The 26,831-nt window shown below is 56.3% G+C and overlaps 9 protein-coding genes across 9 annotated transcripts; 5 read left to right on the forward strand and 4 right to left on the reverse strand.

Annotated features, from left to right (window-relative positions):
* Positions 1-1,796: 1,796 nt before the first annotated feature.
* Positions 1,797-3,038, forward strand: ACO1O0_008063 (glycoside hydrolase family 64 protein; the record flags this gene model as incomplete). The annotated part of the gene is made up of 1 exon (XM_083197429.1): positions 1,797-3,038. One exon carries the CDS (start codon positions 1,797-1,799, stop codon positions 3,036-3,038), a length of 1,242 nt encoding a protein of 413 aa, XP_083046897.1.
* Positions 3,039-5,895: 2,857 nt separating this feature from the next.
* Positions 5,896-8,068, forward strand: ACO1O0_008064 (Zn(II)2Cys6 transcription factor; the record flags this gene model as incomplete). The annotated part of the gene is made up of 2 exons (XM_083197430.1): positions 5,896-5,955; positions 6,089-8,068. The coding sequence occupies 2 exons, from the start codon at positions 5,896-5,898 to the stop codon at positions 8,066-8,068; spliced, it is 2,040 nt and encodes a 679-aa protein (XP_083046898.1).
* Positions 8,069-8,372: 304 nt separating this feature from the next.
* Positions 8,373-10,216, reverse strand: cyp8 (PPIL2 family peptidylprolyl isomerase; the record flags this gene model as incomplete). The annotated part of the gene is made up of 3 exons (XM_083197431.1): positions 8,373-8,875; positions 8,942-10,139; positions 10,190-10,216. The coding sequence occupies 3 exons, from the start codon at positions 10,214-10,216 to the stop codon at positions 8,373-8,375; spliced, it is 1,728 nt and encodes a 575-aa protein (XP_083046899.1).
* A 548-nt stretch (positions 10,217-10,764) lies between these two features.
* On the forward strand, positions 10,765-12,675 carry PTM1 (lung seven transmembrane receptor-domain-containing protein; the record flags this gene model as incomplete). The annotated part of the gene is made up of 6 exons (XM_083197432.1): positions 10,765-10,836; positions 10,913-10,946; positions 11,012-11,178; positions 11,242-11,605; positions 11,656-11,730; positions 11,783-12,675. The coding sequence occupies 6 exons, from the start codon at positions 10,765-10,767 to the stop codon at positions 12,673-12,675; spliced, it is 1,605 nt and encodes a 534-aa protein (XP_083046900.1).
* Positions 12,676-12,970: 295 nt separating this feature from the next.
* On the reverse strand, positions 12,971-14,724 carry ACO1O0_008067 (S-adenosyl-L-methionine-dependent methyltransferase; the record flags this gene model as incomplete). Its single annotated transcript, XM_083197433.1, has 4 exons — positions 12,971-13,875; positions 13,933-14,140; positions 14,202-14,471; positions 14,533-14,724. The coding sequence occupies 4 exons, from the start codon at positions 14,722-14,724 to the stop codon at positions 12,971-12,973; spliced, it is 1,575 nt and encodes a 524-aa protein (XP_083046901.1).
* Positions 14,725-15,695: 971 nt separating this feature from the next.
* On the forward strand, positions 15,696-17,165 carry ACO1O0_008068 (kinase-like domain-containing protein; the record flags this gene model as incomplete). Its single annotated transcript, XM_083197434.1, has 2 exons — positions 15,696-16,243; positions 16,313-17,165. 2 exons carry the CDS (start codon positions 15,696-15,698, stop codon positions 17,163-17,165), a joined length of 1,401 nt encoding a protein of 466 aa, XP_083046902.1.
* A 383-nt stretch (positions 17,166-17,548) lies between these two features.
* ACO1O0_008069 (uncharacterized protein) lies at positions 17,549-18,455 on the reverse strand (the record flags this gene model as incomplete). The annotated part of the gene is made up of 2 exons (XM_083197435.1): positions 17,549-18,261; positions 18,317-18,455. The coding sequence occupies 2 exons, from the start codon at positions 18,453-18,455 to the stop codon at positions 17,549-17,551; spliced, it is 852 nt and encodes a 283-aa protein (XP_083046903.1).
* A 5,151-nt stretch (positions 18,456-23,606) lies between these two features.
* Positions 23,607-24,774, reverse strand: DCP2 (decapping enzyme complex catalytic subunit; the record flags this gene model as incomplete). Its single annotated transcript, XM_083197436.1, has 3 exons — positions 23,607-23,622; positions 23,679-24,687; positions 24,744-24,774. The coding sequence occupies 3 exons, from the start codon at positions 24,772-24,774 to the stop codon at positions 23,607-23,609; spliced, it is 1,056 nt and encodes a 351-aa protein (XP_083046904.1).
* A 1,014-nt stretch (positions 24,775-25,788) lies between these two features.
* ACO1O0_008071 (DUF4112 domain-containing protein) lies at positions 25,789-26,724 on the forward strand (the record flags this gene model as incomplete). The annotated part of the gene is made up of 3 exons (XM_083197437.1): positions 25,789-25,863; positions 25,920-26,140; positions 26,199-26,724. 3 exons carry the CDS (start codon positions 25,789-25,791, stop codon positions 26,722-26,724), a joined length of 822 nt encoding a protein of 273 aa, XP_083046905.1.
* Positions 26,725-26,831: the final 107 nt, after the last annotated feature.

The following is a 26,831-nucleotide window of genomic DNA, read 5'->3' on the forward strand; positions in this document are numbered from 1 at the left end:
AGTGCCCAAACCCCCCCCCCCCCAACACCCAATCGACGGTGCGGCCGTCGCTTGAAGTCCAGGTATGAGACAGCTACTACGCATCTCCGATCTTGGTGAAACTGGCGCAAGGTGAACAAGAAACAACAACAGTTCGGGTAAGCTCCTCAAGCGGCAGCGCCACCCCCGCGGCTGAACTAACAGACCCGGCTCGAATGGATCTACACTAAGCCTCGTATCGCACTGGGATCAAAGTCACGGGCTTTCAGGCGCTTGTACTGCGTTCTTCTGGTTGAGTTTAGCAATCTGAAGGTGACTCGTCTGCTAACTCTTGAGCCAAAAGTGCATACGTGGAGACTGCGTCTAATGTCAGGTGCTCTAGTACTTCAATGACAGGCAAGAGATCGACATGGAGTTTCATTCACGTGAATTTGAGCCCGAGAATAACGTGTACGCCGTCAGCCTCGTGATGCAGACTATGGAATCGAAGGAGACAGTGTACTATGTACGACGCCAACAGAACAGGCACCTATTATCATCGGGTCAAGCTGGCGGTTGATCCAACAGCGAACTTCCACGAGAAGTGCCGATTCGACTGGGTAGTATCCATGGCTGGGTGTTCTTATAAGCCGACAGCGAGCTGCTGGGCGAGATGCAAGGCGAGGAGGGTGCCCATCGGAGCAAGGGCATTCTGCCTTCTGGTCAGGCGGCCCACCCGAGGCGGAGGCGCTTGTGACGGTGAGCTATGTCGAGAATTACTTTAATTCGTCGGATGCGGAGGGCCTGTCGGAGGAGTTTAAGGGATGCAACACCGCTGCGGGGGGGCCGACGGGCGGAGGAGGCTCATCGGCCGTCTTGTACTCGTATGTGGCATTCCCGACGCTGTGGCGGGCGATGGGCGATGGGCGGACTGAGGCCTGCGACTGGAGGGCACTCTGTTTTTTCTTCTTCCCTTCCCTTTCAGCTCGGCCGAAGAGAAACAAGGGCGTAAACGGGGAAGACAGCATGGCAGCGCCTCTGTTTCGAAGCAGCAACTAATACGGAGTAGCAAGCGCCGATCGCACCGGTGATGCTCCACGTCGTCTCCATGGCCATGTGCGCCGAGCCAAGTTTGGGGATGATGCGGGGAAGACGGAGGCTGGAGCCTGGGGCGAATTCTCGTCCTTGCTTTGGCGTGTTCTTTGAGACTCGGAGAGCCGATGGGGACGCTGGCGAAGCAGCTGGCTCCGATGATACGATCAAGCAGGGAATTTATTATTAGTAGTGCATCCATACATCGTCACCATTCTGCTCTGTCTCACTCTCTGATGACCAAGGCAACACGGGCCAACAGGCGAGTCAAATGACGGCGGCCTGCAAGAGCGAACAATCACTTGACATTGCCCAATGCAACCCTACCCTGCCAACAGGTCGGGAATTGAGCTGAGGCCGTATCTCGCAACAACATCTTCCAAGGCCAGTTGAAGGGCAGAGCCATGGTGGATATCATCAGCCATACGAGAGGGAGCCAACACGTGCTCCCACATGGTTTCCTACTGCGGCACCGTTGGGACGGTCCTCCGAGACACTGCCATCAGATGGGGACAGACGTGGGCAGATGTGGAAGAAGCACCGGGTCGCGTGCGTACCATGGCCTCAGCCGCCGGGCAGTATCTGGGACGCGCAAGATGAGGTCACATAGGGGGCACCGCCGCCGGAGCCCCTTGTGGGTATATAAGGGCGCCGTCAATGGGTTGAGCCTGGGTTAAGCCTGGGTTGATCAACAGGCAAGCCAAGTAGAGATCCACGACATTCGGACACCAAGACACTCGCCAACCATGACGGGCCTCAAGGATATCTTCGAGAGGGGACGGCACGCAGTGGGCAAGCTCCTTGGCAAGAAAGGGGGCGCTCCATCCACCTCTGCCCCCGCTGATCCCTCGGCCGCAGAAGACACGGTCGACGTTGTGCTCAAGAACACCAAGGTCTCGGGGAAGCTGATTGCCCACATCACCGGCTCTGACTCGACGGGACTCTTCATCCTGGGAGCCGACGGCAAGACGCCGTACCGCCCCGCCTCGCCCTCCAAAGAGCAGACTCCCCTGGAGAAGGACTCGGCCATCGTGGTGGGCGACGCCGGCAAGTCGCGCACCGTCAAGGTGCCGCGCATCTCGGGCTCGCGCATCTGGTTCTCCAAGGACGAGCCGCTCGAGTTCTTCCTCAACCCGGGCGACAAGGGCCCCGCGCTGGTCGAGCCGTCGTCGACCAACCCCAAGGACGTCAACTACAAGAAGGACTGGGGCTTCTGCGAGTTCACCTACAACCAGGACGAGCTGTACGTCAACGTCTCCTACGTCGACTTTGTCAGCCTCCCCATCGCCCTGCAGCTCGAGAACCAGTCCGGCAATGTCCGCCGCGTCGATGGCATGCCCGCCGACGGCCTGCAGAAGGTCGTGGCCGGGCTCGAGGCCCAGGGTAAGAAGGACGGCAAGGGCTGGGAGAAGCTGGTCATCAAGGACGGCAGCCAGGTGCTGCGCGCCGTGAGCCCCAACTCGGGCGCCGTGCTCTTCCCGAAGCTGTTCGACGGCTACTACAACGCCCACGTCGACAAGGTCTGGGACAAGTACCGCGACGAGGACCTGACGGTCAACACGCAGTACGACTGGGGCGACGTCAAGGGACGCGTAGGCAGCGACGGCAAGCTGACCTTCAAGGGCGACTCCAAGCTGGGCTTCGACAAGCCGTCGGCCGAGGATATCTTCTCCTGCAGCACGGGTCCCTTTGCCGGCGGCGAGGGCGTGTCACCCGAGAGGCTCAACATTGGGGCGCGCCTGGCAGCGGCGCTCAACCGGTCGACGTTGCTGGTCAACGCCCGGCAGCCTGAGGGCGAGAAGACGGAGACGTACTACAAGGAGGGCGTGACAAACCACTTCGCCAGGGTGTGCCACGAGACGACGGTCGAGAGCCGCGGGTACGCGTTTCCCTACGACGACGTCGGTCCCGCCGAGGGCAAGGACCAGTCGGGCTTCCTCAACGATCCGAAGCCCAAGGTTCTGACGGTCGAGGTCGGTGGGAAGTAAGTAGTATCTGCTGGGGTTATCCGCTTGCTTTGTCCGCGTTTTTTTTCATTATTATTCATGGCTGTATACCTATTACTATGTATACCAACGCATGGGGTCGGGAGGGTGGCAGTCGCTCGTTTTAAGCTGGGGGGGTGTTTTGTACATATGGATGACTCTTGTTTTACTTGTATATATTGGTGGCCTTACTCGTAGGTCGAGGGAACTTACTGTCGTTACATCCCTCAAGGGGAGAAAGAACCGTCAAGACATGGAGAGCAATATTGACTTCTCGTCTCGTCCCGATCAATGACACCCAGTCAGTCGCATGGTCATGTATGTGCTCGCAATAAGCCGTTGACATGGCGGGCCTGCGCTATAAGACGACGTCATAAGGCAGACATGGATGTGGTCTCAGGGGCTCATGGAAGTTTCGAAGGAATCCATTCAGAGCCAGACCCACGCGGCCCTTTCACGCTGCAGACGGATTGTACGAGTAGTACGAGTACGCAGTGGGTGAGGAGTCTGCCTTGCCTGGTGGGTTGTGCCACACGATATGTACATCGTACATGGCCACGCCGGCAAGGGCATCAGGTACTAATATCGATTATCGATCGACACCTACCCGCTCTGTGCTTTATAATTAGACCCCAATACTAGATGGAGCAGGTCAGTATTGAACCTGCGACGAGTCGACAACACCACACAAAAATCAATAATTTCCGAGGGGCCTGTGATAGGGGTGTGACGGGGGGGGCAGAGGACTCAGCTAGCAGCTAGCGAAGCGGATGCAACACCAACACGGTAGCACGCCATATACGGGTGGCAGAGGGCAGTCGAGTGGCGGTTCCTGGTGGTTCCTGGCGATTCGCCTCTCCGCTCTCGTCTATCACCAAAGCCTCATACGTCGGTGGGCGGGATTAGAGCAGAGTCTAGCGGGGACAGCCCGGGACAGTGATTCGATTGATGAGATGCCGGTGCGCTAAACTTGCCAAAGGCTGGCTGGCTGCTGGGCTGCTGGGCTGCTGGGGTGGCGTCCTCGTCTGCCACCCCAGGGCTAGCCACCGTCAGGAGACGCCGCACCACCGCTGGTTTGCATGATTGCGGCAGGGCTGCAGCGAGCCGTGCGCCATGTTGTCTCTGGTTGTGGTGAGGGTCTCGGAGCGGCAATGATTATAATAGTGCGGCGTACTAGTGGACGGCAAGCCCATCGAGAGACGGCCGGCGATGGATGGCGATGGATGGCGATGGATGGCGCTGGCGTGGGGTTGAGGTTGGAACTTGGCGATGGGCAAGGCGGGGTCGGACCTGGGACAGGGCGACAGGCTTGGAGTCCCTGAGATGGCTCCCGTCCAGCTGGGAGATTCGGAGAGTCGTCGAGCAAGTCGGGGACCCTGCGCCCATGTGATAATAGCGGCACCGGTGAGGGCTGCCGAGGCCAAGTTGGCACCCCAGGTCCCGTCGGGTGCTGCCGATGGGGAGGCTTCACTGCAACAGGCAGGTGGCTAGGCGATGCACATACTTCGTACATGCTCCGTATGATGCTTACAAGAGACGCTCGCAGACCATGGATGTCTGGGTAGGGGCTCGCAGTGTGACTATGTAGCATCGTGCCTGAGGTGGGCTGCCAGGAGTCCAGGACCGACAGGGACGAAAGTGCCAGGCGTCAATCAATGCCAGGCGAAACACATCCATGGCCCATGACTCCATCGCCTAATAAATCGCCTCTACGTACTCCGTATATAGCCATATGGATGGGCGATGCGATGGATAGATGGGGGCGGAGTGGACTCGGTGGAGGAGGCACTGGAGGGGGCCGCACGCGAAAAGGCCGAACCCCCGGAACGCGTTGTGAGGCGCTGATTTGCCCAGATCTGACGATTCCATGATCCATCCAAGTTGGCAGGCGTGCAGCCGTGCGCGGACGTGCGGAAGTGCGGAAGGGCACGCACACACCAACTTGCAAGTGCACCACGTTTTTTGATGATTCCAGGTTTATTGCCAGGAGGGCCCAGGACTCCCAGGAGACAGGACTCAGGAGTCTCCACGGATCCACGAACCCATCTCCAATCTAGGTAGCCATGTGCGTGGCAGCGTCGATTGCGACTCTGCGCTGCTGCAGCATGTACTAACTTCTAGCTTGTTAAGACCCGAAGCACCCCCATCCCAGGCATCCCAGGCATATCCCAGGCATATCCCAGGCAATTCTAGGCGACAACCCCCCAGCTGTCGACAGTCCTGTCTGCCCGTCGTCGACGATAGACAGCGTCCGTGCCCTCCAATCATTCGGCGACAGATTGTTGATGCTGGTCCGTCTCCTTGGTCTCCGTCGTCTCCTTTCGGTCTCCGTCGTCTCTCTGGTCCCCTGAGCCCCTCCTCGCAATTTCTCGGCCTTCTCATTCACCGTCTCTTGCACCATTGCAGATTGCTCGTACTCGTACGTACTTGTCTTCCCATCGGGCCCTGCCGCCAACAAAACATCCCACCGGCAAGTCTCAGTTCCACCGCGAGATCTCGTGGGAACTCGTCCCAACTGCCAGTTCGTCCAACTCGGTGCGAATCGTGCCCACTCTGACTGCCCGGTCCGAATGCGACCCTCGTGGAGCGCCCCGATCTACACCAGCTCCACGCCCTAAAAGCAACGACCGTCTCACCCAGCCATTGCCCATCGGATCTTGCAGGGACCCGTCCTTGACTCCTCACCACTTGGCCAGATCCAGCCGGCCACGCCTTGCGGGCACCAACAAGTTCCCGTCTGGACCCTGGGTCTCTCCGGCCCCAGCAGAACTGGAGAAGCACTTGCATCAGACATCTTCTCCCGTCTGGCCCCAACCAGCCTGTGTCTCTCGCCCTCAGATGCAAACTCAGATGCCCCGCCATGGTATACTGCGGCAAGCCGTCCAAGGGCTGCTCCAACTGTCGCGAGCGCAAGGTCCGAGTAAGTCGCCTCCACCATTTTCCGCGGCTGGCCTCCCGCCGTGGCGGCGCCTGGGCGTGAACCGTCTGCCGTCTACCGCATGGCACGCCATGGTGGTTTGCAGAGGGAAACGGTGCTAACAGCATCTCCATAGTGTGACCAACGCGAACCGACATGCGGTCAGTGCGAGAAACGCCAGCAGAAATGCCCCGGTTATCGGAACATGGTCGATCTCATGTTTCGTGATGAGAGCAACCATGTCATCAAGAAGGCCACCGGCAGGACCAACGCTCGCGGCGGTGTCACCAAGGCCAAGTCCGCTGCCTCTACCACCAGCACCGCTACCGCCACCCTAACTGCGCTCTCCAATCGTACCAAGGCGCCGAGGAGCAAGTCAGCCTCGACCACGTCGACCAAGACGCTATCTCCTGTCGACGATGGCTTCGTCGTCCACTTCCAGGCCCACGGCGATCCCGCCATGGCCAATGGCCACGGCCCCGGCCACACCACGGGGCCCTACTCCGCCTCTACTACTCCGCCAGAAACGTTGCCGTCGACATCGGTCTTCGCCATGCTCACCCCCAACAGCGGCCCCCCAACTTCCTCCCCTGCGTCCGACCACTCGGAAGATACCGTTGAGATCCCCACATCCGCCGTGTGGCGCGTGCATTACCCTCTCTCGCGATCCCTTCAGGAGCGAGGCACGGCCTTCTTCTTCTCGCGCTATGTCGCCGTCGATTTTGGCTGCTACCAGAACTATGACTTTGTCTACGATGTCTGGAAACCTCCCAAGTCTGATCGGGAGCACATCGACTGCGTCACCGCCAGCATGGCTGCAGTCGGCCTGGCTGGCCTGTCCAAGATCACCCGCAGCCCGGACACCATGGTTCAGGCCCGCCAGAGCTACGGCTCAGCGCTGCAGCTCACCAACGCTGCCTTGCAGGATCCCTCCGAAGCCGTCAAGGACAGCACCATGCTCTCGGTCCTCATCCTCGGCACCTACGAGTTCATCACCGGCCGCACCCCGCAGACCATGCGGGCCTGGAAGAACCACGTCAACGGAGCCGCCGCCCTTACCAGGATGAGGGGAATCGCCCCCTTTCGCACCAAGGCTGGCACGAGAATGTTCCTCATGCTCTGCCACTCAGTCCTCATCAGTTGTATTCAGGGTGGCTTGCCCATGCCCCAGGCCATGCTCAACCTCCGTGACGAGCTCGGCCAGTTCACAAACACCAACGACCCCACGTGGCGCATAGTCGAACCCATATGCCGGGCCCTCCAGATCCGCCATGACATCAAGATGGGCCGGCTTACAGATACCGACGATATTGTTGCCCAGCTGACCGATGTCGATGACGAATTCGCCAAGATTGTCGACGAGATGCCCCGGTCCTGGCGATACCAGTGTGCCAAGGTCAACAAGCCCAACGCGGCCATCCTGGGCAGCTGGTGCCACATCTACCGCGGGTTTTCCCAGGCCACCACCTGGAACGGCATGCGCACCATCCGCATTCTCGTCCAGGAGACGATCCTGGAGCAGCTCTGCTCCAGCATGGCCCGCACCCCTGCGCCCCCCATGCACCACCAGGTCCGGCTCGTCAGGGCCATGAGGATGCTAGAGCTCCTCGGGGAGGCTGTCATTGCCAGCACCCCTCAGCACTTTGGCGTCGTGAGCGCCCGTGACGCCAAGCCCGATGGCAAGGGCAAGCTGGAGTTCGTATCGGCCACCCGCCCGCCGGACCCCATTGCCTCGGCGTGCCCCATCCCCTCGATGCGGCCCCAGCGCCACAGAACACCAGAGTCGCCGGGGGGCGGCTCCTCCCGACCAACGCTCCTGGATCCCACTCAATCCTGCGATGGCCGCGGCGATCCGGAGCGGTTCATGACCTTGGCCTCAGCGAGCAACACCATCGTCTGGCCCCTATATACACTCGGCATGTCGTCCTCTTGCACGCACGAGACACGCCAGTACATCATCGACCGACTCAATGCTATCTACGTCGAGACCGGCCTAGATCAGGCCCACATCGTCAAGCAGCTGATACAAGAAAAGTCCGAGTCCCCACCCTGGGACAGTATACCCCAGGTCAGGCTCCCAGAGATCCCGGATGATTATCTACCCACCATAGTTTAGATGCAATGGTGTTTTTCTTCTCTTTTTCTCTCTTGTTACGTGTTACCTCTTTGAAAAAGAGGGGGGGTACAAGCCCGGGCAAATATCTTAGTATCTAATATTTAGCAAAGCTGTTGTTACTTTGCGGAGGTTACGGGGGGGATGCGCATAGAAAACCAGTTTGGGTTCAGGTTGCCGGCGTTCGCAGGTTGTTGGTCTACTCGTAACTCGGAAAAGAAGAAGGATAAATGGAAATTGGAGGGCATTGGGGTTGGGTATCATTGACTCTCTATCTCTACATATATATACACTATACACTATTAAGTTACCAGTTGTCAAAGTTTCCGAAACCGCCGCCGCCGCTCCTGGCTTTCTTCCGCACCGGCTCTTCCCACGAGTCTACTCCTCTCGAGTCATCCGACGCTGTCCCGTTCTGCGCCTGGAGATACTTTCCCACGCCTTCTGCCGATCCAGTGTGATCGACCGTCCCGTCCTTTCGTATCCTCTTGCCCGTCCACGTCGTGCTATCGTCCTCGGTGCCACCCTGTCGCTTTCGCTCCGCTGCCTCCTCCTCCTGGCGGTCATGTTCCCTCTTCTGTTTTTGGAACTCCTCAAACGGGTCCACAAAAATGACTACGTCCTTTATGGTGATGTCGTTGAGCGGCCGGTTAGAACCGTCCACAGGGGTGGCCTCCATCTTGGTCAGGACGTCGAGGCCCTCAATGACGGTGCCGAAGACGGTGTGCTTGCGGTCGAGGTGGGGTGTTGCCTTGTACGTTATGAAGAACTGGCTCGAGTTTGTGTTCTTGCCCTTGTTGGCCATAGAGACTATTGGCGAGGTTTGTCAGCAGGTATACCTATCGAATCGAAGTCATCTCAGGAGCCAGGTCTTACCAGTTCCACGGGCTTTGTGCGCCATGGGGCCCTCGAACTCGTCATTGAAATATTTTCCCCAGACACTGGCGCCGCCCCTGCCTGTGCCGGATGGGTCGCCGCCCTGGATCATGAACTTGGGTATGTTACGGTGAAAGTTAACACCCCTGTAGTATCCCTTTTGCGCGAGCTTCACAAAGTTCCATACAGCCTTGGGCGCAAACTCAGGGTGCAGCTCAATGGTCAGGTCACCCAGGTTTGTCTCCATCCGCGCGTACCCCTTCGTTTTGACCCGCTTCGGCTTGAGCATGTAGTCCTCCTCCGACAGCAGCGCCCTCTCGCCGCTCGTCTCCGGGGTCAGGCCGGTACTCGTGAAGCTGGCGGCGGCCCTTCCTGTCGTGTACGCGGCCGAGTTGGCCGCGGGCTTCTTCTGCTGGATCGCGGGCTGCCGCACCACGGCTGACGGCGCCGTCGACTTGGCCAGTGCACCCGAGCTCCTGTTGATGTCGCCGCCGGACTCCCGTGCCTTGCGGGCCTTCTCCACAGCAGCCTTGGCCTTGAGGACCTTGTCGCCCATGCTCCCCAGGGCGCCGGCGTTGATGTTCCCCGACTCCCGCTCCGCCTCTTGCTCCTTTGTCAGCTGCGCGTCGTGGCCATCCTTGAGGTACTTGAACTGGTCAAGGTTCCGGCTCGCGGCGTTCTGGGGGTCCTGGAGGGTGATGATGTCGGCGCGCGTAAAGGGCTCGTCGTCTACCAGGTCCTGCCACAGCTTGGGCTTGATGTTCATGCGCTCGACCGTGTCGTAGGCGAAGACGTTGGCATAGGTGCCATGGCGGATGGCGACAATGTGGGTGTTGTCAGTGAAGACCTTGTAGGTGACGGGGTCGACCAAGTCGCCCTTGCCATCGCTCAGCCCGGCGCCTAGCGAGTCCTCGGCGGCATTCCTGGCAAAGTTGAGCTTGATCAGGTCCTTCTTGTGGAGGGGCTCGCCGTTGACGGGGTTCTGGTTGGGGTGCTTGTCGAGCCAGGCGCTTATAACCTCGACGTCGAATATGGTGCCATCGGGGGTGCAGACGGGGTTCTTGAAGGGCTGGAGGCTCGCGGCGCAGAAGTTGAAGGGGAGGCGGCGGAAGGGCGCAGCGCTGTTGGAGCGCGAAGAAGCGTTTGCGCCGACGCTGGCAGAGAAGGCGTCGGATGATGACCACTCGGAATGGGTGATCTAGGCCAATTAGCACTTCACCCTGTAAAGGAAGTAGAAGTAACACATACATAGAGCTTGTCAGTTCCCTTGCCCATGTTGGATGTTGAGGGTCAGTTGTTGATGTCAAGTTTTGGTGGCGGACGGGGGACCTGGAAAGTTCCCAGTCGGGCACCAGCTTGTACAATGTATGTAGGTACCGTACTCTTTGCACTTCTTGCACTGGTTGTAGGCCTGGAGGCTTACAACAGGGGGCCCGTCGCATTACGTACCCACCCCAAAGCTGCCACTTCGCTCCTCCATATTAATACCACTCCTACTTATCGTGCTCGACCTTCCTCATTCCTTATACCACAGTAACCACACGAGACTCCGCCGTATTGCACACGTAATACCTAAGGGCCAGCGTCAATTTTGCCCTCGTCAGGAGACGCAGTCAGTCGCTGTCATTTGGCTTTTTGCTGCAACAGCAGCAGCGACATGGTCGAATAGACCTCCCGCTCAACCCGACCTTCCACGCGCCCTTTCGCGACCGCAAACGATCCTGTCTTGAGCCATCGTCAACCCCCACAGCGATTCATCAACCCAAACCCTTTGATACGGACTGCGCCAACCTCCATCCGTGTCCCCGTGTCCCTCGCGCGACATGAAGCTGCTTAGGAGCCTCCTAGTCCTGGGCCTGTCCCTTTGGACAGCCCAGGCTATGGAAATTGGCATGGTACGTCGTCTAAAACCACGTCGAACCTCGACGTATTGATATACGACCTAGAACTAACTCCCGTCCCTCATCACAGGACCAGACCGAAGAGAAGCGCCAATACTGCGCCGGTACGCACTCCCCATATCCTCCCGACGGCCAAGCCTCGCCAGAGAATCTAACACAACCCCAATAGGCATGTACAACAAGAAGACTTGGAGCGGCCCAGTCGATCCGTTCATTCTAGTCAAATTCCTCAAAAAGGGCGGGGACGACAAAAAACACCCCACCGCGAGCCTGGTCATCTTCGAATGGAGAGACAGGGAGCTTGTTGGGATCCCGGATCCCGATGGTTACGGAAATGTGAGCCACCACTCCTTGGCGCTTACTCGCCCATCCTACACTTAGACTGACGTTTTCCTGTAGCACCTGGCTATCTGTACCGACGAATACGTCAAGAAAGGAAAATGCGACAAGAAGCACATTGGCGAGTTCATCGTATCGGCCAACGCCACCGAGCAGGCCAAGAGCGGTATCGTTACCCAGGCTATCGACCTCGCGGACCCCGACCCGATCAACTTCCCCATCAAGAAAACCGGATACTACTGTGTCGTCACCGATCCCTTCACGGCCGGTGATTACACCGCCGTTGTCGAGTTCCGCAACGCCTACGGCGAGCTCCCCGCCACCCAGATTCCCAAGCTCCCATTTTACGGCGCCATGACCATTGTGTATGTCTTGCTGGCTGGGTACTGGGGTTTCCTCTACTACCAGCACCGCCATGACATCCGTAAGTCTTCCCACCAGATGAAACGGTTTCCCGGGCTAACTCCCCTTGAGTGGCTGTTCAGAACTACATCACGGCCATTCTGGTCTTCCTAGTCATTGAGATGCTCATGACGTGGGGATTCTATGGTAAGTCCCTTCGCGGCATCCCGACTCAATACTCCTCTAATTCTATTGGCAGACTTCCAGAACCGCAACGGCTCGAATGTTGGGTCCAAGGTCCTACTCATCATTGTCGGCATACTCAACGCTGCGCGGAACTCGTTCTCGTTCTTCCTCCTGCTTATTGTGTGCATGGGTTATGGCGTCGTAAAACCAACCCTTGGCCGGACCATGGTCTATGTGCGATGGCTGGCCGCTGCGCATTTCGTCTTCGGCCTGATCTACTCCATTACCAGTCTCCTCATCTCTCCCGAATCTGCGGGTCCCTTTGTTCTCCTCATTGTCCTCCCGCTGGCAGCAACCTTGACAGCCTTCTACATATGGACGCTTAACTCGCTCAATGCCACCCTCAAGGATCTCAAGGAGCGCAAACAGCATATCAAGGAGAGCATGTTCCGGAAGCTTTGGTGGGCTATTCTCATCAGTCTCATCGTCATCTTCGCCTTCTTCTTCTTCAACAGCTTTACCTTTGCCTCGGTCAACGACCCCGACTTTGTTCCCTTCCACTGGAAGACGAGATGGTTTATCCTCGACGGCTGGCTAAACATTGTCTACTTTGCCGACGTCGCCTGGATCGCTTACATCTGGCGCCCCACGGCCAACAATCGCCGCTTCGCCATGAGTGACGAGATTGCGCAGGATGATGATGGCAACTTCGAGATTGGAGACATTGGCATGCCCGGCGACTCAGATGATGAGGAGGCCCAGATTGGCAAGACCCAGAACAACAACTCGCAGGCCGCAAACGGCAGCATGGCAGGGGCTGGGGTCTCTACAGGGCCCGCCTCTAACCACAGGGCTATTCCTAGGGATTCCATCGAAGGGGAGACTTTGTTCGCCGTTGGCGAGGACGGCGACAAATTCTCGGACGATGGATCCGACGAGGACACCAAACTTGTCAAGTCGAAATAAATTATGCGGCGGGGGGCGAGGCGGAGCAACGAGATAGACGGCGGCGTTTATCCTTTCGGCATGGTAACGAAGGGGCCTCGCATTTCTGATACGGAATGAACTTTTGCAGCATTGTATGTATTTTATACAGTAGTTTTAGTGACGACTCGTGCAATTCCAAGTTGGCTATATTGGCGTTTGGTATTACTCTGACACCCCCTCTGGCTGTCCGTAACATTCCTAATATACAATCCTACACGTGGTTCTTGTTGTTACAGTTTACTTCCCCCTCGTCCATGCCGCGGCTGTCGGCGATCTAGGCCTGCGAGGACGTCTTCTCACGCACATCGCCGCCAAAGCCAACAGGACGCCGGCGGCCCTCGTTCTCGGGCAAGATAGCGAGGGCCTTGTATACCTTGCCCATGCCTCCAGGCCCGCGGTCGACGAGACGCTTCCACGACCGGTCAATGTTCTCGGCCGTCTCCTTGGTCACCCCGGGCGCCTTGGCGAGCATCTGGGCACGCTCACGGATGCCCATGAGCTCGAGGAAGTCGCCCTGGCCAATCGGCCCGTGTACCTCGACGCCCTCGCTGGCGCCGGTGGCGATATCGGCAATGGCGGTGAAGTCAACGTCGACGCTGAGATCAACGAGACCGGGCGCGGAGAAGGGGTTCACGCGCTTGTGGTGGCGGATCCCCCGGAGGGAGTTGATGGGGATCGTGTCCGAGGTTCCGTAGTCGAGGATGAGGGCGGCGCCGCTGGGCTGGGGTTTGGGGTGCTTGGGAGAGCCGCCGATGCGGGTGGCGAAGTCGGTGGCATAGATGGAGGCGTCGGGGCAGACCTCGATGACTGATCCGGGGCTCTGCTTGAGGCGGCGGTACCGGGGCGACGACTCGGGGAGATAGCGCGAGTGGCGGGTGGGTGTGGATGAGAGGATGAGCTGGAACTCGGGGACGGGCTCGTGCTGCTCCGACTTGGGCGTCCCGAGCTGGGCGTGGGTGGTTCCGGGGGGTGTCGGGGAGACCATCATTTCGCGCCACTCCATTGCCGGCGGCTTCGGACCTTGCGACGGGGCCTCGTTGGCCTCGCCGGCATCAGCAGCAGCAGTAGGTGAAGCACCGGGAGTACTAGGGGGCGGCTTGGCCTCTGCAGATTGGAATGTGTGGATGGGCAACGCGTCAAAGAATTCGTGCGCCACGATAAAGGGGATCTTTGATGGTTCTAGGCACGGCGAGTAAGTTGAAGAGCTCCGAAGCGATGTGGCAAGGCCACACTTACCTATTGGTATAGATTTGATGGAGTCTGTCCAGATAATGGGCTTGTTTTCGTACTTGCTGCTGGTACTCTGGTGGCCGATGTTGGATTCCGTGGATTGGGCATCGGGGCCACAGAGCAGGTTCTTCTGGGTGTCCTGGAGCTCACGGCTTGCTTCGACCATGTAGACGGCATCAATACTGTTAGCCATGTCAGGGAACCTTTGGATGGTCTAAAACACAAGGTCAGCGCAAAACACGACACCGATGCAGCACGGGAATACTCAGACGTACACGAAGCATGTCGTCCATGAGGGTGCCCCGACCTGGGCCAACCTCGATGAGCTGAACGCCGGATTTAGGGCGCCCCTGGCTGATCCATTCGGCGATGAACCAGATCCCAATGAGCTCGCCGAAGATTTGGGAGATCTCGGGTGACGTGACGAAATCACCCTTGGTGCCAAACTGGTCACGGCCCTCGCCAATGGCTCCAGTATAGTAGCCACCCAGGTCGCCGGTCAGGCACATACGCATATAGCTAGCCAGAGGAACAGGCCCGGTGAGCTAGTAGCGAGTCAGCAATCAGCTTCTTTTGAGCATCGAGATTTCTGAATAATGTGCATACGGATATAGCCTCGAACAGCTGTTTCGCCAAGGGAGTCGACCATTTCCTCTCCTCTTGCCTCTGGGACACGGTCGATGAGAAGCTTCGAAGACGGGCCGTGGCAGTTGGACGAATCCAGAGAGAGTTCAGGGGCCTCGGGGCCCTCGTAGGCCTCAGTGCCCTTGACGCAGTAGCAACAGCCGATCTCATCATAGTGACTATCGCGAGATGACCATTTCTTGGGGGTGTTGTTGTGACAGGCAGGGTACAGGCCAGAGCACTCCAGTGAGTGGGGGGCTTGGACAGTTGGAGCTCGAGCCTAGCGGACTGGATGAGATGAGAAAGACTGTGGAGGAGTGTGTGGCTGTCTTGGCGTCAAGACGTCAGGACTCCATTCCAATGTACGCCTGGTTTTCAATTCCAGTGTTAGGTGAGTCCGTGCCAATGCAGTGTGGCCGTGGTTGACAGATGATATCTCGTGTCGTTGTTGAAGTTGAGGCTCGAGTTGGGAAATTTGTTAGTACTGCAGACTCGGGCACCTTGCAGCTTTCGGAATTTTGGGCATTTTGTACGAGTACTCACTTAGCTACCCTACACCTTGGCCACCTTCTTTCTCAGAACTACAAATGTGTTTTGTACCAATGAATCTCTAGTCTTTCTATTGTTCTATTTTATCCTTCTTGTTTTACTTATTTCCATTTGTACTTGTACTGTGCAATGTTTGTAGTAAAATAAGTAGCTGTCTCTACCTATGAGTGTCCACCGATGTGCCGTCCAAGGTACTCGGGTATGCTAGGAAACATGATGTCGAAGGCAAGAAGACAATCATTAGAAGAAAATACGTGATATTTGGACCAACATGCATTCGCGAAACCACCAATCGGGCCTCTCTACAATGTTATTATATCATCATGACAGCCGAAGTGACAAGAACTCGGGTATAGCCAGGTGAAACGGTTCATGACTTTGAGGCGTGGGTAACATATTATTATACCCCAGCTGGGCAATGCAAGCCACACGGCAACATGCACAGTGACGACTCGACGAAGACCCCACTGACTTTTCGTCCCAAACCACAACCTTACCTAACATTGACCTCCCCCAAGATCAATTCACCTGGAATCCGAAGGCACCTTTTGCGGTTCGATCCTAGAAACCATTGCGCCTGCCGCTGCCCCCTCACCATGTCCGCAAAGTCGGGGTCTAGGTGGGCCAACACCAAGGAAGACGAAGAGCTCGAGGCAAAGATCAGGAAGGATAAGGAAGAGAAGCGCCGGCGCAAGGCTGACAAGGCTCGCAAACTCGACCAAGCGAAACAAGCCGCCGCTCTCGCTGTACCGCAACAACAGACCAGCGGCCAAGATGAAGACGACGGCCGGGCCTCGAAGCGCCGCAAGCTTACCCCAGAACCCTCCTTGGACACCAAGACCAACGACGCGCCGCCCAAGCTGTTGCGCTTCGAGACGGGCACATGGGGAAAGTGCCGAAGTGTCGAGAATTATGATAAGCTCAACGATATCGAAGAGGGAACATACGGCTGGGTGGCTCGCGCCGCGGAGCTTGCCACGGGCAAGGTTGTGGCCTTGAAGCGCCTGAAGCTGGACCTGGGTGACCGCAGTGGGCTGCCTGTGACGGGGCTGAGGGAGATTCAGATACTCAAGGATTGCAAGCACCGCAATATTGTTGCCATGGAGGAAGTGGTTGTCGGCGACGACATCACGCGGTTAGACAAGTGAGTGTTTCGCCCGCAAAAACCCCAGGATCAGTTCTGGTCTCAGGTATACTAACCAATGCCTTCTAGCTCGATATTCCTCGTCCTCGAGTTCGTGGAGCACGACCTCAAGAGCATCCTCGAAGACATGCCCGAGCCCTTCCTCTCTTCCGAGATCAAGCAACTTCTCCTCCAGCTGACCTCGGGCGTCGCCTACCTTCACGACAACTGGATCCTCCACCGCGACCTCAAGACCTCCAACCTCCTTCTCAACAACCGTGGCCAGCTTAAGATTGCCGACTTTGGTATGGCCCGCTATGTCGCCGACCCGCCCCCGCCAAAACTCACTTCTCTCGTCGTCACCCTCTGGTACCGCAGCCCGGAGCTCCTCCTGGGCACGCGCACATACGGCACCGCCGTCGACATGTGGAGCATCGGCTGCATCTTTGGCGAGCTCCTCACCCGCGAGCCACTCCTCCAGGGAAAGAACGAGGTCGACCAGATGTCTAAGATCTTCGAGCTCTGCGGCGTCCCCACCGACGAGTCCTGGCCTGGGTTCCGCCGCCTGCCCAACGCCCGATCCCTGCGCCTCCCCAAGAACGCCCTCACCACGGGCCCCGTCATCCGCGCCCGCTTCCCCAGCATGACGACCGCCGGCGCCGCGCTCCTCGGCGACCTGCTCGCCCTCGACCCGGACCGACGGCCCTCGGCCGTCGACATGCTCCGCCACGAGTACTTCCGCCAGGATCCTAAACCCAAGCCCGAGAGCATGTTCCCGACCTTCCCCAGCAAGGCGGGCCAGGAGAGGCGGCGCCGTCACGAGCCCCATGCGCCGGTCCGCGGCCAGGCCGCCGCATCACTCGGGGATGCGGATTTTAGCGGCATCTTCCAGGGGCGGGACAAGGAGGAAAGGGGCGCTGGCTTCAGTTTGAGAATGGTATGACGACACTCGACGACGTCCATGAAGAAGATGATATAACAAGGTCCGTATGGTGATGATTCTTTTGGGCACTCGAGCGTTAGCAAGGCGTATATGGTTTAAGTTCCCGAGTCGGATAAATCAAGCTGCAAATATGCGCTTTTCGATTGTCGCTAGAAGACTGACTATTAGAGGGGTTTGCTATATACCACATTCCAGCCCATTACCGCTCCCCATCCAAGTTGAAATGTTTCTTTTAATAATAAGTCGCCCAGATGCATTCCATGACGCCGAGTGAACGATAACCAAACTCTCCAGAGATGTATTCTGACCAAAAACCTTCCCGACCCATCCTTGGCACCCCGCTCTGAAACAAGATGAATGCGTTTGCCGATCGAATGCTGCGTCTAGTGAATCCCCACCCCGGTGACGAACCACGTAAAGGTGAAGATGGTAACAGTGCACATGATAAACGCAAGTCTGACAGCCTGCCCATCGAAGCTTGCCGAGGCGCCGTTGCACCCTGTGCATTCCCACTCTGGCCATGGGGTGTAATCGACTGGATAGTAGAGGCCGAACTTGAAGTCCTTGTTGGCACCTAGTTCTCCCGGCTTTGGAGCCTCGCTGACCTCCGCCTCCGAGTCCTTGATAATGAGCGTGTACATCTCTGTGAGCAAGGGGGACTCCGAATCGTCGGCCTGCTTTTGAGAGTCCCAGACGTATGTAACGTCCGTCTCGAAGGTCATGTTGGCGGTCAGCGTCCAGGTCTCACTAGCCGTCGAACAGCTGAGAAGGACATCAATAGCCGTAGGGGTGACTTCTAGAGAGGTGTAGTTCCATCCCAATGTGACATAGTCTCCAATCTTGTACAGAGCAGTGGGGACGAGCGACGTGACCGGGTTGGTAATTTTCACACCACCGACAGCAGCATCCGGGGCGACGGTCTTTGTCTTCGTTGGCTTGGTCTTTTTGCTGCCATCCGTTGCGGTACCGGTCTGAGTGCCGGTTTCTGACTTAGTCGGGCGAGCAGTGTTGAGATCATCATCGTCATTCGATTCAGGCTTTTTCGTCCCCGTCGCTTTGACTTCCGACCTTGTGGCAGTGGCACCCGTTTCGGCAGCTGTGTTCTTGCGTTAGGATATGTCGGTTGCTGAGCTAGGGCAGATGGGCCTTACCAGTCGAGGATGGCTCACTATCATCCTGACGAACGACTAGTGTGTTGACATCAGGCAGCCAGCCCGGCCAAGCTGACGCCAGAGGCGCCAGCGAGGACAGGGTCACGGCCAGCTGCAGTATCGACGTTGATGGGCGCATTTTCCCCGAAGTGGAGTTCCAGAGAGACCGTGACTGATGTCGTTCGGATTGGATTTCCGGGGGTCAAATTAGGCCCGCGGAGGACTTGAGAGGGATCTCGACCAAGCCGTAGATGGACTTTCTGCCCTGGGTAAACTAAGTTTCACGGGAGGTGTCTAGGTCGTAGCAGGCGTGAAAACCGTTGTAGACAGTTAAGCACAACGAAAAATAGTGGCGTCGAGATGGCTGAGGTTGGGTGTTGGCAGGTCAACGCCACGGGGGAGCAGAACGAGCGACGATGAAGCGCGGAAAAGCGAACGTTTGAAGGCAAAAGGCGCTGGCAAGCGTCCACAGGACCCAAAGTGTAGCGAGAGACTATGAAGGGGACTGTGCGGAAACAAAGATGCTTGGATGGGCGAAGAAATATCACAGCGGTTTCAGAAGGAAAAACGCATTGGGCGAAGGGGGGGAACAAGAACGTTGGCTGGCAGTCTGGCACACAGAATGTGGTCTGCCGCTGGGGGGGGGGGTTTGGCCGGGCGCCGACTAAGGCTCGGCAAGGGGTCGTATTCATCTTGACCGGAAGGAGTTAGGCAGGTGGCACTGGGCATTGGTCCAGATTCGGCGTTGGAGGACGCGGGCGGTATTGCCGCCGCAGTGCAACATAAGAAGGATGCTGCGTGAGACAGAAGATGTTACAATGAGGAATCATCTTGGATATGGGCTCGGTATTTCCCGGAGAATTTCGAGCTTGTCGTCACTTTCCAACTTGCTTTTGCATTTGCGGCCAAGTAAGGTAGGTAGGTGATGCTGCGAGCCTGGGAGTCCGGGACTCTGGAGTCTGGAAGATCAAGAACCCTGGGGCATCCCTGCCGCATCAAGACGGGTGTGGACTCTGCGTCTCACGTGATCTCGTGTTTGCCCAAGGTGCCCCGATACTGCGCCCACCTTTGGGCTAAAAATACCGGCCTTGGTGCTCCAGTCTTCATGCTCGTAAATCCAACGACATCTCCTAACGCAGAATTTAAGGCTTTGAAGTTTTTAACATCTGGGAACCTCCGGGACCCATCCCATCCTTTATTTTATATGCCCAATGTATGCCAATATCATGTCCACGTCCTAGTTGTGCCCTAAATGCACGGTGAACTGAGAGGGACGATCTTTATCTCTCAAGTAAAGTGGCAGGTCCTATCTCGTCCGCGTCCTATCGCTATATGTCCTAGTGTCCGACTGACTGTGGGCATGAGAGAGAGTCTTTCAGTAGGCTGAGGCAACGAGCTCTCCATGACTATATCACAATTTTTTCTAACACCGGCCCTAGTTCTTCTGTGTCGGGCATCCTAGGACCCTGTAACTGTGTAGTCTATACAAAATACACCTATTAGAGCTATCATAGATTGTGAGACTGCTGGCACATAGTTGCAGATACTATGGGAGGAGCGCGCTTGAAAGTACTCTTCCTTGGCCTTGGTCGTGTGCTTCTGGGAGGGAGTTGTCCTCGCCAGCCAATGATTACCTAGGTAGGTAACCTCAACTTTCGCCTCTTCAAATTGGGCCTGATTGGTCGCAACCTCAAATCGTGGGCTGCGATAGGTGGCGAGCAAGGCAAACTATAGGTGCACTGCTAACAGCTGTTGCTGGAAGGCGCTCCTGGTTACACCATGCACAGGCACGGGCCTATCAATTCAGTGATTGCCAGGCTGCCCGATCTCATCACCAAGAATTTCCACCTTCTTGGTCCTCATCACGTCCTTCTATCTGAAATCCTCGACCTTTTTGAATTTGCATCGCGAAACTTGGGTTTTGTTATGAACCACTACCATGGCATCGGTTTGGTAAGCTCTCTCTACCCGCTCCAACTGTGCCGGTTCATTGTGCATCGAACTGACCTCGTGCTTTCTACACATAGTCACAATCTGTCCATTTCCTGTGCTGCGTGGAAGTGTATGGCCATGAACTGACCTTGGGTACCTAAAGACTGCTGCCGGATTCGTGCCCATCAACTACAGTCTTCTGGATCCTGATGCTGTTTACATCCCTAGAGATGAATACAACCGGCTGATTCAGATCTCTCACCAATATGGCAAGTTTGCTGTCCGAATCTTTCGATACGATCCTCTGCAAAATATCAGCATTGCTGACCCCTTCACCCCAAATAACAGCTAGTCTTCGCGGGAATTTGATCAGGGGAGGGGTTACTGATGAGACTATTGCGGTAAGCTTGCTCCAGTATTCGTCGCAGCTTGGCGCCGGACCACATGTTCATTTCCTGGGGTATTGATGAGATGATTGCGATGGAACTCATGACATATCCGTTGGAAAACCGCCTAAACACACTCCATCAGCTCCTATCTTGGTTAACTGTGCCTGAACGCTAACTGATAGATAGCTTCTTAGCGACAACCATCCTGGAGGTCTCAGTAATAAAACGGTCCCAACCCCTGCCTCTCGGCCGTCTTTGGCAGAGGAACCGGTCGAAGCTCACCAGCCAGTTGCTTTTGAAGGCACCACGAGCCAACCGTTCAGAGCCCCTACTAATCACACCCATAATCAATGGACTGATGCGGATCAAGCATACGATGACGATGAGTCGCTGGCGCAGGACACCCCGGGGGATATTAATCCTACGGAAGACTCGCCGCGGAATCACCTCGAACGTGTTGCCACAAGGACACTATTACTGTCGAATCTCGCCGAGGGTACATGCCACGCAGATATTACTGCTGTCGTGCGTGGTGGACAGTTGGTGGACATCTTCGTGAGACGGAAGGATAAGTCGGCCACTGTATCCTTCTTGCGTGCAGATGATGCCAGGGCTTTCTATGAGCACGTTCGCAGGTATGATCTGTATATCAAACAGAAAAGAGTAAGTGCTCCGAATTCATCCATCGTGCGATATCGATGGATTGACATTATGCTTAGGTTGAAGTCTCTTGGAACGACCGACAGTTCGTGCTTCCTGATCACCTTACTCACAAGATCAGATCGGGAGCTACTCGAAACCTTGTGATACGCCATTGCAGCACTCGGCGTACCGAGGACGAAGTAAGGGAAGATTTGGACCACATCCACAACCTTGTCGTGGTCCGGATAGACTTTATCCAGGGCAACTGTTATATCAGCACCAATTCTGTAGCCGGCGCCTCCTTTGCGCGGACCTGCATGATGAGTCGACTGTATGTTTCATCAAGCACGATACTTCTATCGAGATGTTTGCTAACGATAATCTACTGAAGAAAGTACAAAGGCTCCCGTATCGAATTCGATGTGGATGAATGCGCACAATCCCTAGATCGACTGGCAGTACCTAGGCGAGGCACCCTTACTAATGCCCTGTTGCCCAAGACGCCTTCGATTAGAAGCACTGTGGCGAATCGATTCCAGCTGCTGGATTTAGATGAGGAGCAGTAGTCTTTTATTTTCTCGAACCATGGCAAACAGAGCAAGAAAGTTACGTATCTCTGTCATCAGGCTTTAGGAACTTCGCATCTTGAGAAAAGTGACTATCCAAGTGTTTTGGAGGCAGTCGAGTCAAATTGAGGCCTCAGTCGACAACTGGATGGCGCACCCTGCTAAGAATTGCCTCAGGACTTCTGGGCTAAAAATTGGCAATTTTGGGGAAGAAGAAAAGGGGGGGGGGGGGGGGGGGGGAGACGGGGATCAATGTGGGATAGGGGGAGACATCTCAAGCTCTTCATTGCAACTCCTCCTCATTCACCCTATTTATGTAGGATGGTATCTAGACCAACCCCGTGACCCCAGGAAGAAAAAACCTAATTCATTTACCCGGAATGACACCAACGACACCAACTACTTATAATGATCCTCTAGCGCGAGGCGTTGCCTGTGACTGACTGAAGGTAATCCAAGAGGAATGTCTGGTCAGCTGAGGACATGGGGGGCCCGCTTCCGGGTCTCGTCGTAGATCCATGATCAGAGCCGCCCTCGACAGCACTGGGGGCTGCGGCGTTGGGACCGGCCTGCTGCTTGCCGAACAGGGACAAAAGCTGGCGCTTCTGATCTTGTGACGCTTCGGGTGGTTTATCATATCCTCCGGGAGAGGGTCGAGCAGCAACAACCGGCGGACTTGCGTAATTCCCGGGTACTGGATGCGATTGACCCAAATATGGCGAGGGCGCCATAGCCTTCTCTGGTTGTCTGGCAAAGTCTAGAGCGTCGGCCCCTTGTGGTCGTTGAAGTATGCGGACGGGATGAGCCGGTGGATTGTCACCCCTGGCGGGCTGCCTGCGGCTAGGGGGTGTATGGTTGCTAGTTCTGGACTTCGTAGGGGCTAGCTGCCCTGCGTGGGGTTTCAAAGCTAGGAAGTCCGACAGCGCAGCACTGGGATTCGGAGAATGATGAATAGTTTGGGGAGGAGTGGCGGAGCCAGACGGGACAAGTGTATCCAGTAGCTGCTTTTGAATTCCGGCACCGTCGATGTGACCGCGTTGAGATTGACTCGCTCCTTGTGGCGGTGTGCTCGCTCCACCATTCTTGAACATGCCGAGCAAAGTAGACCGATGCTGATCAGCAGGCGCATGAGCGTTCGGTCTTAATATAGCCATTGGTAGATTCTGTGTTGCAGACGAGCCTGCAAGCTCCGAGGGTCGGGGTTGATTTTGGGTGGCAGGAGGTTGGCTGTCGCGATGCTGGAGTTGGGTTGTGAGGTGGCTATGAGTGGCTCCTGGGTGTTCCTTCAATTGAGTGGATGGTGAGTTACCAGTATCCCTCTTGAATGCGTGAAGAAGGGCAAGCGATTGCCCATCTAAGCGGGGGCGTTCTCCATTTGATGGCATGTTTTGTTGCGGAGGAATCTGTGGAACATACTCAGGGGGAGGCTCAAGCTGCGGCTGTTGCTGCGGCGGTGGGGGAAGCTGTATATGTTGGGACGGGAGGTTGGGTTGTTGATCCTGAAATGTACTCTTATTATACACAGATCTCTGCACCTGGGGTGGGAGAGGTTGAGGGTGCACTAGTGGAGCCTGGTGATTACCCCGAGGTTGTTGAGAGACAGCACCAAATTCTTGCGGGGGAAATTTTCCGGGGTGAGGGTGATGCTGTGCCATGTTCCATGACGGTCCTTGGTGTTGTTGATGTTGGGGAAGGGTAAAGGCCGGGGGCGGCGGTTGATTCATTTGCACCTGCTGATGCTGGTTTGTGTGATGATGAGGATTACGAGGGTATGGGGCTTCGCTAGCGGTTAGGTCAAGAGGAGTCTGGGGGATATGCGAATTTCCCTGTGACTGTCCAGGGCGAGAGGCTCCCCCAAGCTTGAGCATTGAAAGAAGGGCGATAGCTTTGTCCTCCTGCATAGCCGATCCTTGCGTGGGAGGTTGGACCTTGAGAAGCCGTTGGAGTTCGTGTGTTGCTCCCTCAAGAGTGTCAAGTTCTGGGGCTGGTGCGGTAACTGACGGGACGACCTGCGGCCACGCGTCGTCCTCCGTGGGCGCCTCATCGACCGAGAAGTGCGGATTGAAGTTGTTTTGGTTGACCGTCATCGAAGTTTGCCTGGTTGCAATCTTCTTCTGTGAAAGAACCCACTTCTTTAGAGGCACGAGGAAAGGAGCCACCATGTAGAATTTGCTGGCGCTTGCAGAAGCATCAGGCCCGTTGTTGGTGCCGTTGTTCTGCCCCCCTTTCTTGCGAAACGCCGGGAGCTCTGACAGCTTGTACCACTGGATTTTGCTGATCTCCTTCCTGGTCTGTGGCTGGAACTTTGTTTCCATGGGAACATCGCGAAAGATATATAGCCGCATCTGCTGCTCCCTCATGGTGATTTCGATAAATTTTGGGTTGCTCTCAGTCGGCACGAGCCCGGCAGCCCGAAGGTCGAGACCGGTCTCTTCCCAGACCTCCCGGACTGCACAGTCTAAATCATCCTCATCTTTGTTGATCTTACCGCGCGGGAAGCTCCAGCTTGCGCCTTTTTTCCATCCCTTGACAAGGACAGTCGAGTCCATTTCATGGTTAAGGAGGATCGCACCACGGACGGGGACTCGCGTCTTGTACTGCAGGAACTCTTCAAAGGCACGTGTATGGTTTTCGACTGAGAACGTAGCGAGCAGCGGGCAGTGCTGAAACAGGCGCAGGCAGAATGTCCGCAGGGTCATGGACGGGAGGTTCGGGTCCAGAGGACGGATGAAGTCTTCGTAGAACCATTGTGCTTCTTCTACTTGGAAGCATATGCGAGCGACCGACGACAGATCCTCCTCCGGAAGGTTGATGATGAAGCGGACGCAGAGATCATCCAGCCCTGAGGCGAGCAGTTAGCATCATGCGAATCCTCGAAATCTTTTTTAGTCAACGCACAATCCGAGAGTTCCATTTGGTTGCCAATCATTGTGCCTCTCTGCGCGGTGCATGCTCCAGGCTAGTCAAACAAAAAGGATAGGGTATGTTCACGATTTGGTCGAGGGGTATTCAGCGCGTAACCGTGAAGGGATGATGGACATGGCTGTGGTCCAAGGGAGTTGCGAAGGTGGATAGCGAATTGCGACTTGACGCAAGCGCGACACCGTGGGGATTAGCTCGAGCAGGTCCTGACAGGCCCGAAGAAGCTGGGGGGGATTTACTGCGGAGCGTGGACGTATTGTCGCGTTTCGGATCTGTCAACTGTGGCGTCCGATGGAGGGGGAGTGGTATAAAGCGAGGCCAGTCGACGATGCGTTGTCGGTGACTATCAGTTGGAACCCAAACGTCAGTTGCTGCGGAGTTGGCGGTGCCATGTTGAGGACCAGAAGAAAGTGCTGGAAGTGGCAAGAGATTGTGTGGCGCAGTCATGTCGTACTCGGCAGCACACAGTGCCGTTGCTGTTATTTTCCAGCTGAGACCAAGAAGTTCAGCCACAGTCTGGACCAGACAGCTGGAGCTAGTACGTGGCTGTGTAGCATCACGCCCACATTCGGGCGTCACCATCAACGTGTGGCTGGTCCGCATGCCACGTCTACTGACATTCAGGCCACTCGAGTGAATTACATCATTGCCTGCTGCCGTGGACCAGAGGCACGCTACGCTGAAAACAAGAAAATGGGATTTAGGAGCTCAGTCAACCACGATGGATTTTTATTGCAGTAAAAGATAGACTTTTTGCCTAGAGATATTTCAACCCTTCCCTCCCTGTTCCGTTGGCCCAAGACCTCCCTCTTCCGGACTTGGGAAGCAAGCGCACCTCCTGAAACACGGCTCCAAGCATACGAGTACCTCCAGTCGGCCAGATCCGACGCCTTGGACCCTTTGGACCTTGGTTCAGCCATAAATACCAGGAGGCCCTTTGCTTCCGCCATTGTTTGACGATCGACCCTCTCACCTCCTCTTCTTTCAGCGAGTAAGCGAAACAGAGAGCGCATCAGTACTCATGGCTTCGTTCGTGACCAAGATCGTGGCTAAGAAGATCTTGGGGGAGACGGTTGACAATAAGTTTGGAAAGAAGGTAAGCATTTGCAAGTGCTTGTGCTTGCCACAGGCATGGCGACTAATGTCCCACAGGATCCGTACTTCGAGACCATCCCAGCGACCAGGTTGGATGGCACGCCGAGCAAGAGAGGCAAAACTAAGAAGCGCAAGAAGGCTCTGCCTCCTGGCATCTCAGAGCATGATGGCCAAGTCCTCACCAAGGTCAAGAGACGGGCCTATCGCCTAGACATGTGTCTCTTTAGCTTCCTTGGGATCAAGTTTGGCTGGGGAAGTGTCATTGGAATCATTCCTGCGTACGTCTCTGATCAGTTTCTAGGCTGTGGAAGCAGACAGCTAACGACTCCATTATAGCATTGGCGACGTATTGGACGCCCTTTTGGCGCTAATGGTCATGAAGACCTGTGGCCAGATCGAAGGTGGCTTGCCGGCTGGACTGAAAGCGCAGATGATGTTCAACATCATCATTGACTTTGTCATTGGGCTTGTTCCTTTTTTCGGAGATATAGCCGACGCCGCGTTCCGCGCCAACACTCGTAACGCTATGGTTCTTGAGGAGCATCTTCGCAGAAAGGGTAAAAAGAATTTGGAGCAAAGCGGTCAGCTCATGCCGGCGGTTGACCCTAGCAGCCCCGAGGAGTTCGACAGGTCGGAGAGCAACAATAGTCCCGAGAACGGGCCCCACTCCTCCACTCAACAGCCCTCAGCACGGCCAGGCCAGCCGAGATCGCAACACCCGATGCCCAGCGAGCCGGAAGTTGCAGAAGTACGGGGAGGTGGATGGAGAAACAAGACCCGGGCGAACGATATCGAGATGGGCCGGGTTGACAACTCCGGCTCTGACGGCCGCAAGAAGACTAACAAAAGCGGACGTCGCTGAAATATGGGACCTGTGAGTTTTATTCAGTAAGATACGTGAGAGTTGATGGTGGCTCAGGCAGACTCGTTCCTAGCGAGGTGGAAGTTTCAGAGATCGATGAGGGCGAC

Source organism: Amphichorda felina (assembly GCF_050947745.1).
Source record: "Amphichorda felina strain 45539 chromosome Unknown scaffold_8, whole genome shotgun sequence".
Lineage (NCBI taxonomy): Eukaryota > Fungi > Ascomycota > Sordariomycetes > Hypocreales > Bionectriaceae > Amphichorda > Amphichorda felina.